The 13,341-nt window shown below is 40.3% G+C and overlaps 1 protein-coding gene across 1 annotated transcript; it reads right to left on the minus strand.

Annotated features, from left to right (window-relative positions):
* Positions 1–454: 454 nt before the first annotated feature.
* On the minus strand, positions 455–12,953 carry LOC121577999 (serine/threonine-protein kinase 35). Its single transcript, XM_041892034.2, has 3 exons — positions 12,281–12,953; positions 9,307–10,067; positions 455–3,168 (listed from the first exon to the last, which is right to left on the minus strand). The coding sequence occupies exons 1-2, from the start codon at positions 12,771–12,773 to the stop codon at positions 9,352–9,354; spliced, it is 1,209 nt and encodes a 402-aa protein (XP_041747968.1). The 5' UTR covers positions 12,774–12,953; the 3' UTR covers positions 455–3,168; positions 9,307–9,351.
* Positions 12,954–13,341: the final 388 nt, after the last annotated feature.

Here is a 13,341-nt window from a genome sequence, read left to right on the forward strand (position 1 = left end):
GATATGTGGTAGTAGAGTAGGGGCCTGAGGGCACACACTTAATGTATTGTGAAATGTAATGTTTTTCTAATTGTATAACTTCCTTAACTTCACTGGAGCCCAGGACGAGTAGCGGCTGCCTTGGCAGGAACTAATGGGGATCCATAATAAACCCCAGGAAGAGTAGCGGCTGCCTTGGCAGGAACTAATGGGGATCCATAATAAATACAAATACGACAAGCCTCAAGGGAGACAGCTTCTCTTTGTAACAGACTTGCCTGATCCCAGCCAATAATGGTCATGTGCCATTATCCTTTGGGTATTGGGCATGTTTAAACAAGCACAGGCATCATCCTACCATTGTAACAACCAATGCCAGAGTGCTTTGGTAAGAGCTGGTTTAGTATATCGTCTCACCAGGCAGACTATACACTTCCTACTACTCTTACAGAAAGGACAAAACTCACAATTGTTCTTTTTGTTTTTAGACTTTATTGAAAGAGAAACCAAAAGATGTACAATGATACCAAAGAGAAGTCTTCACTGAAGCTAACATCTCTAGTAAGCTCTAAGACCAGACCAAGGACAGTGAATTCCATTGAAACGATAGGAAGCATAATTCACATCACGACAAGATGGAGATTCCTCTTCTAAACCCTCAGAGAACGATGACAAGCAGAGAGGGAGTTAAACAGAACAGTGTTTTAAGTGAGGGATGGTTGCATAGAAGCTTGTTGTGTGAATCACCAAATGGAACTATAAAAAGACTCAATCTCTGCATGATTGAGAAAGTAAAGAACATGAGACGAAAGTGTGTCTCTAATCAGCAGCAAACCACACATTACTAAACAGACAGGTAGATCTGTAATTTACCAATCCCAGCAGCAAAGAGTTAGTTTTACTGTACCAAATACCTGTACAACTGAGACTATTGGGATATTTGGTGTCACCTTCTATACTGCAAACCTGCCATGCACATTTCCATGGTACACTACAGTTATATTTTCAATTGAGGAAAAAGATTGCATTAAGATCTTGAAATAAACTGAATTAAAGTAGTATAAATGACCCTAAAAAAAAAAAAAAAGGCATGAAAGAAACACTTAGAAATGCAGTCTCTCTCTTATACTTTTGGCTCCATGGTCCCTTTAATTAGGTAGCTCAAACAATAATACAAAATAAAAACAAAACTGACCTTGAGCTTGCTTACAGGTCATACAATTTACCAACCCCGGTAGAAAACAAGTAACGGAACATGAGGTATATTTCTCAAGCGGAGGATGACCAAAGCATGGCAGAAACCATAAGAGAAAGACTACAATTGCATTCGAAAGACAATTGTCTACCTTAAAAGTAAGCTTCAGCTAAATGCACACAAAACTCAAAAATTGGTACAGGATCAAACGGCCCAAAAACCTAACTGTCCAGTTTATCTTTTGTAAAATGACAGAATTTTCGGTGTAATTTGGATAACCCTTTAGATGTTCAGGTTAAACAAGGAATGATCCATTTTAGACCCATCTTTAATCAAATGAAAACTAAGCAACAAATAAAAATGAAAAAAATACTGTTGAATAGAACAGACAACTTACATACACTTAGTTCTGATAGCAATGAGATTCACAACCGTATACTTCCCAAAGAATCAGAAAATAAAAAATATACATGATGGCTCAGTTGAGGAAAGTCTGCAAATGTGCAGGCAAATGAGGTAGCATAATACACAAAGGATGACTGGAAACAAGTCCATATGGCTGCTTAGTGACTGTAAACCACAAAAAAGAGGAAAACATTTATTAATGCAGAAGTAAAAGTGATCTCAATCTGAGATTGTAGTTTTGTTTAATTTAGGTAGTTAAATTTAAACTTTGTACTAAATCGATTGTGAATTTCATTCGATATCTCCTCCGATCAAAAGGTTACATTTCTCTAAATGTGATAAAGATTCTCAGTAATAGTTCGTCACACATTTGCGATATTGCAAGAATGATATTGTGTAAGATCCTACCAGGTGTTTGGAAAGCTTATCAAGATAATACCTTTCAACAATATGGCTCAAAAAGCAAAGAAATGAAATATTTTAAATTTAGAACAAACAATCTTAAAACAGAATCAAATAGATCAATATGCTGCTCTTATGTAAAGTGTGAGTTGGAAAAAACAATTCACAAAATACATGAAAATCATGACCAATTAACATATTTTGAGTTGGGAAAGGAGAGGTGGAGTAGGGTGGCAGCCAGTCTCTCAGGAGCAATCCAAGAGTTTAAAAACATGGTACACCTTAAACAGGGTTTTGACATACTACTGGGCTGAGTCTAAATCAAAGAATATCCCTATGGGTGATATCACAATATCCACTCCACAGCATCAATCTCATCACATCTCAAATGGCACCCATCGGCTTTAAAATGCACACTTTCCGAACAAAAATGGCCAAAAAAAAGGTTCAATTAAAGTGTCAAATTAAAGAAAACAATTAAAATGCTCATCTCAATCCCACTTTCAGATGATTATCAAGGCACGGTGGGGCATAATAAAAAAGTGTTTACGTTTTAGGCTACTTGGATTTATATATCATTTGATTGGGGGGAGCAAGGGTGCACAGACCATCTGTAAAAAAATATATTTTTATCAAATCAACAATTTGTTCACCATTTTATGTCATGCCTTCTCAAGTGATGGACAAGTTTAAACGAAACTGGATGAAAATCTGCATGTAGAATAATGTATTTTGTCAATGGAAGATGGGGCAAGATGGTGGAGTGTCAGTGAAGCATGCACACTTAATTGGGCAACGAGAGCCTGAGGTGTTGAAAATATAACAAACGTGTCTTGATACACAGTGCCACCGGTTCACGGGGTGAACCCACAACAAAGACACATTCAGTTCAAACAAACATGGCCATCCTACTACGAAGCAGCAGATATAACGGGTATATCAATATAAATGGAGTACACGTCATCATTATTCTACTATTAATTTCAGGCCAAGTAAAACATTCCCTGTAACAATATAGGTTGGGAACTGTACTGATAAAATACTGATTCCATTTGCGGTATCCGATTAGCAGTTGGCTCGAATGCTTTCTTTTTCTTCACATTTGTCACAATAGATATTTCACAGTCTTCCAAACTACAGTGTCCTTTTCACTGATTCATTGGGTCCAGGAAGTTTGAAAGTGGTACCTGAGACAACAAGGAAAAAAAGGAAATAAATGCATGATTTAAGTCAGAGCTAACATACAAAGATTGTTCAGTTAAAACAAAAGTTTGTATATTTGATCCAAAATTGAATTAAGCATGATGGTAAAAAAAAAGAGCGCAGGAAAAAACAGATGTAGCCTTGCAGCTAGGCCTTTCAACCTTTCCATCACGAGGTTATGTGGTTATGGGTGGCAGACATCAGAGGATTTCAGGGCGAAGGCAAAGAACACCTTCTAAAACCACAATTGACAGCATTCACACAGCCTGTTACACCTTCTCACCATAAACATTTTAATCTCCATGATTAAGCTATTAACAACATACTGTTAGGTCAAGCCAGCGGATTTCTCGGTTGCATAACCTAAAATGTGTTGCATAACCTAAATGTGTTGCACGACCCAAATGTGTGGCTTAAGCAAATGGGTCAGCGGCAGCTAGCGTGAGACATTGAAACACTAGAGGCTCTTAACACCCCACACAGAAATCCTTCTCTGCATGCGGGCCAGGGTAAACAAACACCCGGGTCTTCCACACAGGCCATACTGAGGCCATCTGCCACCAGCTACTCCATGAGGGGCTATACACTCACCAGTGTGTTTACATAATCTGAAAGACAGGCATGGAGTGTGTGTGTAAAAACAGTTTGATAAACAGCCATATTCACCATGATAAATAAATGAATCTTACTATAGCCTACAAACCCAGGCTTGTGTGGGCTCTAGCCTAAAACCATTATTTAACCTAGGTCAGAGTGTGGCTCTGTTTAGAATTGCTGAGTCAATGCAGCAGTGCTCCATCCTGCTGCAGACCATTATGAGGCTACTACGTACATGTCCGACTCATCTGCAGCAGCCACTGCAGTGGGACTAATGTCTGGGTCTGAGCCACAAACCCCAGCTGACTGAAACTTGGCCCTAACATGACACGAAGGCGCAATAGCACTGTTTATCATCATATCCTTACTCAGCAAAAACACAACACCTTCATAAGGTCATATTTTGGTCCTATGTGACATCACCTTTAATTGAAGAAGCTAGTTGTGACAGTGTGATTTTGTTAGTTAGGCACTCGCTCTTCGCACTGGAATTTTAATTAACTTGATTAGAGTTGATACCATTTTCCAGACACGATAACCTTGCTTCTTCTAAAGCCTGGCTTCCTGGTAGAAAGTACTTTAAAAGGAATAAGGACTGGGTGAAAGGAGAATTGTCCTATTTCTGAAGTAAATCTCTATTTTTGATGTAAAATGGCTTGTTATAGATGGGTCCAGACACTTGTTTTGTGATGTTTTTTTGTTGAAAAGTTCCCCAGCCGCGATTCACTTCCTCATTGCTCGTTGTGCAGTATAAGGGCACGCAAAAGAACACAAGCTCCAAAACACCCAAATACGTCCTTTTAGAAACGGACACGCTCTCAGTATAGTGATGTAGGTCTTTAGATGTTGTACACATGAAATTGTGTCATTACGAACTTTATCCGCAACGTTATAATCCATTTTGGTCGAGTCGCGCCATTTCCCCCGCGCAGTTGTGCAGGCCGAGCGTCTCTATAGTACAGACACAGCCCACTCAGCACAGCTTGTAGAAGAAACGGCTCGTGCTGCACAAAATGGTATACAACATTATGGATAAAGTTCGGAATGACACAATTTCATGTGTACAACATCTAAAGACCTACATCACTATACTGAGAGCATGTCCGTTTCTAAAAGGACGTATTTGGGTGTTTTTGTTCATGTCTTTTACGTGCCCTGACACTAAACAACGAGTAAGTGAATAATAGCTGGGGTACTATTCTCTGGGTGGCTCAGCACTCAGCCCCCCCAACATTTTTTAAAAGTCTGACCCCTTTTATAAAACATGACATTTACATAATTTTTTTTAGATTTACTTCAGAAATAGGAAAATTCTCCTTTAACTTTAGACCACAATTAGCTCTGTAGTGACAGTAGCTCTATTGGGTCACATTTTACCATTAGGCGTATTTTTAGATTTTTTATACAGCCGACTCTGGGCGAATTCTACAGTTGGAGTACAGACGCTTGTATGTGAATTATTAAGACTTATGAGAGTTCGTCCTAACTCAAATGTATTTAAAGCCACCCTAACATGGTCCTTTGCTGTAGGTAGGCCTAAAAAAACATGTGGTTCTATGATATTTTAGTATTTTATTAGGATCCCCATAAATCAATCCACTGAGTCATTTTTGTATTCCATATATTCTGCAGTAAAACAACCTTTCCTATTCGAAATCCATTGCGGTTACCACTGTGAGGACTGTATGCAGATTGTCATTGTTTGGCTGGCAGTGGCAGATTCTTGCCTAGTGATTCTGTCCTATTTCTCGCCAACCTCTTATGCAACTGGCTTAAAGGGGGATTTAAAGCCTCAGCTCTCTGTCCATGGAGATGACATGTTGTGATAGCCATTTGCTGACTCACCATTGTTACACAGAAGAGTTGGTATTTAGGTTACATTTTGTGGATTCAACTTTTGTCTCAGGGCAATTCCATGGTAACGGCATCGCGCTGGGACTCAGATTTTTTACTTTAAAATGTATGAAAAACAAAAACCATTGATTTCAAAGATTAACAAACCATAGAACTCTATGCACAAGGCCTACTTTTAACAATTTACACAGAACATTTTACAAAAGAAACTAAAATATATGCTCCGAATTATGATTCAACATTGTCTGCAGAAAGAATGGGGTGTCAGCTATGACATAACACATTGACTTTTTAAAAATCTATTTTGGTTTTTGAACTACAGTAAGTGAAGTGAATTTACACCCAGTAATGGAATTGCAGTAACACAATTTCATCATGGGTCCCTGATCTGTACTACACAGAAATGCATCATTATGGATATGAAAGTCATTCTCTTCCTGGTGATGTATCCTCCTTTGCATATTTGGGTATTATTCTACACACTGGCTATTATTTTAATTAGCTCTGCCCCCAAACAGTAGCAAATCTGAACCAATCATAGACATCTATGTTTCACAAGTTTGGACATCAAAGTACAGCACAGTACATTTACATTTATGTCATTTAGCAGACGCTCTTATCCAGAGCTAGTCCCCCATGGGAATCAAACCCACAACCCTGGCGTTGCAAGCGCCATGCTCTACCAACTGAGCTACACGGGACTACAGTAAAAGCTCAGTAGAGTTCAGTACAGTAGTAGAGTTCAGTACATTAGTGTACTCAACTCGTGTGCTCTAATGTGTACTGTACAGTACTGAAACTATTTTTTACTGTACTGAACTTTACAGTACTGTACTATACTTTACTGTACTCTACTGAACTATAATTTTCTTTACTGTACTTCACAGTACTGTGCTGTACTATACTTGTCTTTACTGTATCACTTAATTCATAAACAAAATTTATATAAAAAATGTATATCAGTAAAAACACTAACTAATTGATAGCTCTACCTTATTTGTTACTTATGTGAACTTTAATTATCCTCCCTCCACATGAGGGAGAGAAATTTGAAAATATCTTAAAGATGTGGGTTTTTGGTAACGGAATTTCAAGGCACAAGGCGATGTTTCTTACAGAAAGCAGAACATTTTCTCCAAAACTAAATATAAAAGTGTTTATATTAGTTGGCAGGGGTCTTACTTCAACATTGTGTTTTGATGTATTTTTAATACCTTTTAAGACTTTTTTTGGTAGATGTTTTTTAAGATCTCTTTGCTTATTCCGATTCTTTGGATGAAAATTGGTTGAAAAATGTATATGCCTTAATAAAAAATTAAAACACAAACATGCTCCTATGAACTTCATGTTGGTGGTCAAGGAAATTACCCTCACACAAACAGTTTATAGCTATTGATAACAGCGCTCTTCTCTACACATGGATACACCTATGGAGGATTTACAGTACACGCTGTACAGGCAAGCCCTGACATAATGCAAGCCGTTTCCCATAGGGAGCATTGACTTACCAGCAGTGTGTGTTTGTGTTTCCTGTTCTGATAACAGTTTATCCTAAGTGGTGTTATGAACAAAACAAATCAAGGGTGCTTCTGTCAGTTACAGTGGGGGAAAAAAGTATTTAGTCAGCCACCAATTGTGCAAGTTCTCCCACTTAAAAAGATGAGAGAGGCCTGTAATTTTCATCATAGGTACACGTCAACTATGACAGACAAAATGAGAATTTTTTTTCCAGAAAATCACATTGTAGGATTTTTAATGAATTTATTTGCAAATTATGGTGGAAAATAAGTATTTGGTCAATAACAAAAGTTTCTCAATACTTTGTTATATACCCTTTGTTGGCAATGACACAAGTCAAAACGTTTTCTGTAAGTCTTCACAAGGTTTTCACACACTGTTGCTGGTATTTTGGCCCATTCCTCCATGCAGATCTCCTCTAGAGCAGTGATGTTTTGGGGCTGTCGCTAGGCAACACAGACTTTCAACTCCCTCCAAAGACTTTCTATGGGGTTGAGATCTGGAGACTGGCTAGGCCACTCCAGGACCTTGAAATGCTTCTTACGAAGCCACTCCTTCGTTGACCGGGCGGTGTGTTTGGGATCATTGTCATGCTGAAAGACCCAGCCACGTTTCATCTTCAATGCCCTTGCTGATGGAAGGAGGTTTTCACTCAAAATCTCAGGATACATGGCCCCATTCATTATTTCCTTTACACGGATCAGTCGTCCTGGTCCCTTTGCAGAAAAACAGCCCTAAAGCATGATGTTTCCACCCCCATGCTTCACAGTAGGTATGGTGTTCTTTGGATGCAACTCAGCATTCTTTGTCCTCCAAACACGACGAGTTGAGTTTTTACCAAAAAGTTATATTTTGGTTTCATCTGACCATATGACATTCTCCCAATCCTCTTCTGGATCATCCAAATGCACTCTAGCAAACTTCAGACGGGCCTGGACATGTACTGGCTTAAGCAGGGGGACACGTCTTCCACTGCAGGATTTGAGTCCCTGGCGGCGTAGTGTGTTACTGATGGTAGGCTTTGTTACTTTGGTCCCAGCTCTCTGCAGGTCATTCACTAGGTCCCCCCATGTGGTTCTGGGATTTTTGCTCACCGTTCTTGTGATCATTTTGACCCCACGGGGTGAGATCTTGCGTGGAGCCCCAGATCAAGGGAGATTATCAGTGGTCTTGTATGTCTTCCATTTCCTAATAATTGCTCCCACGGTTGATTTCTTCAAACCAAGCTGCTTACCTATTGCAGATTCAGTCTTCCCAGCCTGGTGCAGGTCTACAATTTTGTTTCTGGTGTCCTTTGACAGCTCTTTGGTCTTGGCCATAGTGGAGTTTGGAGTGTGACTGTTTGAGGTTGTGGACAGGTGTCTTTTATACTGATAACAAGTTCAAACAGGTGCCATTAATACAAGTAACGAGTGGAGGACAGAGGAGCCTCTTAAAGAAGAAGTTACAGGTCTGTGAGAGCCAGAAATCTTGCTTGTTTGTAGGTGACCAAATACTTATTTTCCACCATAATTTGCAAATAAATTCATAGAAAATCCTACAATGTTATTTTCTGGATTTTTTTTCCTCAATTTGTCTGTCATAGTTGACGTGTACCTATGATGAAAATTACAGGCCTCTCTCATCTTTTTAAGTGGGAGAACTTGCACAATTGGTGGCTGACTAAATACTTTTTTCCCCCACTGTATATGCAAGACGTGCCTTGATTATAAAAAACGTATTACATGAATTAATCTCTTTGCTGGCTTGCACTTACGTTATCACCCCTCTATCGCTACATACAAATAACTCTTTACTGTGGTGCCCTTCAGCTGGGATTGGGAAGAACGCTCTGTACTCCTCAACCAGTTCAAAGTGCTGGAGCTAAAGGAATGAAGTTGAAAACATTTGGGGAGCAGGCAGTACAAACATTTGGAACTTATCTATGAGCCGATGCCCTGGCCAGAACATTCTGTCACATTCTGTTACTAAGCATACCTCTACTGGGCTACGGAGACATATTTCAAAGCCATTCTTGCCCCAGAACAGTGCTTGTGAATAATAAAGAAAGTACATGTAGACGAAACACCCAGCGTGAAACATAACCATTGCTAGTAGACAACGCAAAAACAAGTACATTAAAATATGAAAATATTAAATGTATGGATAAGTACCTGGGAAAAAGGTCTAGTTCCGATTCTCGGGAGGGGGGGGGGGGGTCATGCGGCACACGTGAGCTGGTCCATCCTGTTGTGTAGTTCAAGCGCATCGGGCCGGTCCTGAGGGTTGACCGCCAGCATGTCCTGCAAAAGTTTCTTCACCCCGTCCGACATGGAGGACTTGCGCTTCTGCGGGATGTTCAGTACCATCTTTGGGTTCTCTAGCAGCGCCTCGCCAACCGGCACGATGTCGGCGCCCTGCCTCACGTAAGTTCCCAGCAGCTCGCGCTTGGACTCAGCGTCGATAAAGGTGATTCGCTCCAGCATTGCCCAGATGATGATGCCTAGGGCGAAGATGTCCGCCTTGGCAGTGTAGTGGCCCTCCCAGACCTCGGGTGCCATGTAGAAGTCAGAGCCACACGCTGACGACAGCCAGAACTTGTTGACGTTGACAACGTTTCTGTTCTTGTCCTCTTCGTCCTTCCCGGTGCCTCCTAGTCCGGCACACACCTTGCTGAGGCCGAAGTCGGCGACTTTGAGAACTGGCGTCCCCGACTTTTCGGAGATGAGGATGTTGTCAGGCTTGAGGTCGCGGTGGACAATGTTGTTTTCATGCAGGAAGGCCACAGCGCTGGTGAGCTGGAGCATGAAACTGTTGTTGGTCCGCGGGTCAGGTCGTCGCGACAGGATGAACTGGTTCAGGTCTCCACCTTCACAGAACTCCATGACGAACCACAGGTAGCAGGGCTCCTCTGGGTGGCTCAGCACTCTCTCACCTGCAATGGATGGACACGAGTCAAAAAAAGGTGCAGCAGTACTAAACAGTAAAATGAACCTCTACCTTACAGAACCACGGATACAAATGAGCCAATACTGTGAAAAATAAAGGGAACGATAAACTGATGAATGATTAGCTCGACAAAAGAGTATCATGACTAAGTAATGAAGATGTTTCCTTTTCTGATCGCAGTTTAATATGCAAACTGGAAATGACATGAAAATATTACAAAATTGACACATAAAATGCTTTAATTACAAAATCCATCTCTTCTGCTGTAGTATTGCCAAGGAAGCCATATAGGACATTTCAGTCTATAACCTCAGTTAATCCTACTCCCATTATCTATCATTTGTGTGTTCCAGGAAAAAGGTTGCTACAAGCTGCAACTATCGGAATTGCAAGTGGGCTAGGCTGTTGAAAAACCAGTTTGGAACAGCTTGAACGTTCTCGTTTGTATACTATCAACACAACACCTGCTAACCGGGCAAGAGGAACAGATGACTATGGTGCTACACAAACGTCTTCTTATTTACCTAATATTACCTAGGCCTACATTAATACATATTAACCTAGGCTGATATTATAGACTGGTGATAACGGTGGTATCTGCAATTGCTTTCTTCACTACCCGTTACTTGAATAACATTATGATGATACATTGAGCAACTTTATCCAAAGCTTTGTGACTAAGCATGACCTCAAGAAATAGGTAGGAATGTTTATCAAATGGATAACCCATTTAAGGACAAAAGGGCTGGATGAAAGGATTAAATTCAACATTACCGAGGCAATCAAATCAGGCAAACTGTGATCATATCACAGGTACTAATTTGAATACAAACAAGATAAACTATTTCAAATGACAAGGTAGTTGAACGTGTGAGTGAAAAGAGTGGCATGGGCTTGGTAAAGACCTTGACCTACTATAAAATACAGCAATTATGCCTACCAGAAACTAGGCCTGTGACAATAGCCTTATTTGGATATTTTATCCATGGCAAAAAATGAAAACAGAAGCAGACTATATTCTTTAGTCCTTTAAAAACCTGCTACATGTTAAATATTGTGTGCCATAGCTTGGAAAATAAATACATGTGACTGGATGACAACATAATTATGTTTGTTTCCAACATTAGTGCGGTTTTCCTAAAGAAGTTAAAACCACTTCATGTTTTGTTTCCTTGCCACAATACTTATGAGTATCGCGATTACTGGTACCTGAAACCAGGAGAAAATGATTGATCTACGTGCGAAGAATGAGAACCTCAGTCATTATCGGTCCTCTGTGGATACATTATCCCACTTGAATAAGTAGTTTGAATACTGATTCAGTTACCAAATGAAAAGTGATATAAAACTGTACGCAAGTAAACTTTATGCGTGAAAAGGAAAAGCAAACTGACATTCTGTACTGTACTGAAAACAAATCTCTCAGGGTGAACCCTATGGCTTGCAGAGTGTGGTATGGCCTGGCTAATAGCACTTGCATAACAGAGAGGGCCAGCATTGTGACAAGACCGCGACACAGCCATTACAGAGGCTTCCATTTAGTGAGCCAAGATGACGACACTCACAAAGACCCCCAATGAGAGCTGGTACGTGACAGCAACTAACGTATCCCAAATTGCTTTGCTAAAAAGCATTCAGATTGAAGTATTCACGTAAACAAAAACCAGCTGCCAAGGCCGGACAATAACGGATACAATTGTCAATGAAGCAGCAATTGCAACATCGTTTCCAAGCATTTCATTTCAACCTAACCTAGGCTATAACGTTACCGCCTCAACTGATCTTTAAAATTGTTTATTTTTATTTATTTAACCAGGTAAGCCAGTTGAGAACAAGTTCTCATTTACAACTGCGACCTGGCCAAGATAAAGAAAATAACCCGTGAGCGTCAAAATGTAAGGTGTTCATACTACTAGAACATTAAAATCCCAATCTAGTGGATATGATAATCAATGGCTTGACAAAACGAGGCCACTATAATACATCTAATTAGGTTACGTCATCATTGAAAATAAAATGCATTGCTTCAACGCATTGGTTTCATTTTACACTTTCGTTGAACTAGATAGACAATGGAATGGATACAAAATCCCCACCATATACCATCGGACAGCTGCGGTCATACAGAGAAATTATGACGTAACGTGAATTGATTTATATAGAACTGTGATTTCCACACAATCATCATAGGCTGGATACCTTTTAATGAAGTCTCCACCAACCGCAAGTACTGCTTGGACCGCTTGTTCCCATGACTCATTTTTTGAGCCACACCGTTTCTTTGTAACACACATTCTTCCAATTGCACCACATTCTCGTGTCGTTTCTCCAGGCTAGCCAGGGCCCAGAATTCTGCCAAGGCAAGCTCGACATTTTCTGGTGCATCGCATCGAAGTTTCTTTACTGCAACGCTTGCACCCGACCTCCGTGCAATCGCTTCATAGACCACGCCATAGCTGCCCCTTCCGACCTCACGGAGTAAACTGTACCGTGGAGCCATGACCCTTCGCTCCAAACTCCAATTTTTGACAAAGCCAGCGTCATCCTCCATGGCATCATTGTCGTCTGTGTTCCCAACACTCAAAGATCTTAGGACGTTTGCATTTTCCCTTTTCACAGACGCATCTTGCGTCCCAGTTCTTTTGGCTCTCACACTCCTCGCCCGTCTACGTCTGTTGTCACCTGTATCCATGGGTGTCTTCACGTTAAAAGCGAATGCACGAGGAAATTAGGTCTACACTGTTTTCCTTTCATACCTTTGGACTAAAACGCAAACGAGCGCTTGTTATTTGTACACCTTCCAATATTCGTGAGGATGATTTGATTACACTCGCTCAATGCAGTTACCGCGCACAATCAATATTTGAGCCTAGCTGAGCAAAAATTCAAGGAGGGGAGGGCAGCTCTAGAGACTATCCCATTCTCTTATAGCAGGGGTGTAGGAATGAGGTAATGTGACATTTTAACACAATAATGCTTTCTCAACTGTTTCTGGTTTAAACATTTGCCCATGAATACATTACCATTATAAAACATCAATAAACTAGGCCTACATCAATTGCACAACAGCAAACCTTATTTCTAATTGATAAGAATGGTGCTGGTATTGCAAACACGAGGACCTTTCTTCAGTTCGGCTTCTTGAAATAGGTCCAATGCCTTTAAAACAGCCTAATTTTATCAATTAAATTATGCAATAGAAGTCATACTTTAGATGAAATTGCGTGCACATCTGGGACAATCATTTTATAATTTTTCCA

Source organism: Coregonus clupeaformis, chromosome 12 (assembly GCF_020615455.1).
Source record: "Coregonus clupeaformis isolate EN_2021a chromosome 12, ASM2061545v1, whole genome shotgun sequence".
NCBI classification, from domain to species: Eukaryota; Metazoa; Chordata; class Actinopteri; order Salmoniformes; family Salmonidae; genus Coregonus; species Coregonus clupeaformis.

Excerpts from the sequence above, each read along its gene's own strand:
- LOC121577999 (XM_041892034.2), bottom strand. The coding sequence starts at position 12,773 with ATGGATACAGGTGACAACAGACGTAGACGGGCGAGGAGTGTGAGAGCC. Across the intron at positions 10,068-12,280 it reads GGTGGAGACTTCATTAAAAG|GTGAGAGAGTGCTGAGCCAC; the intron begins GTATCCAGCCTA and ends CATCCATTGCAG.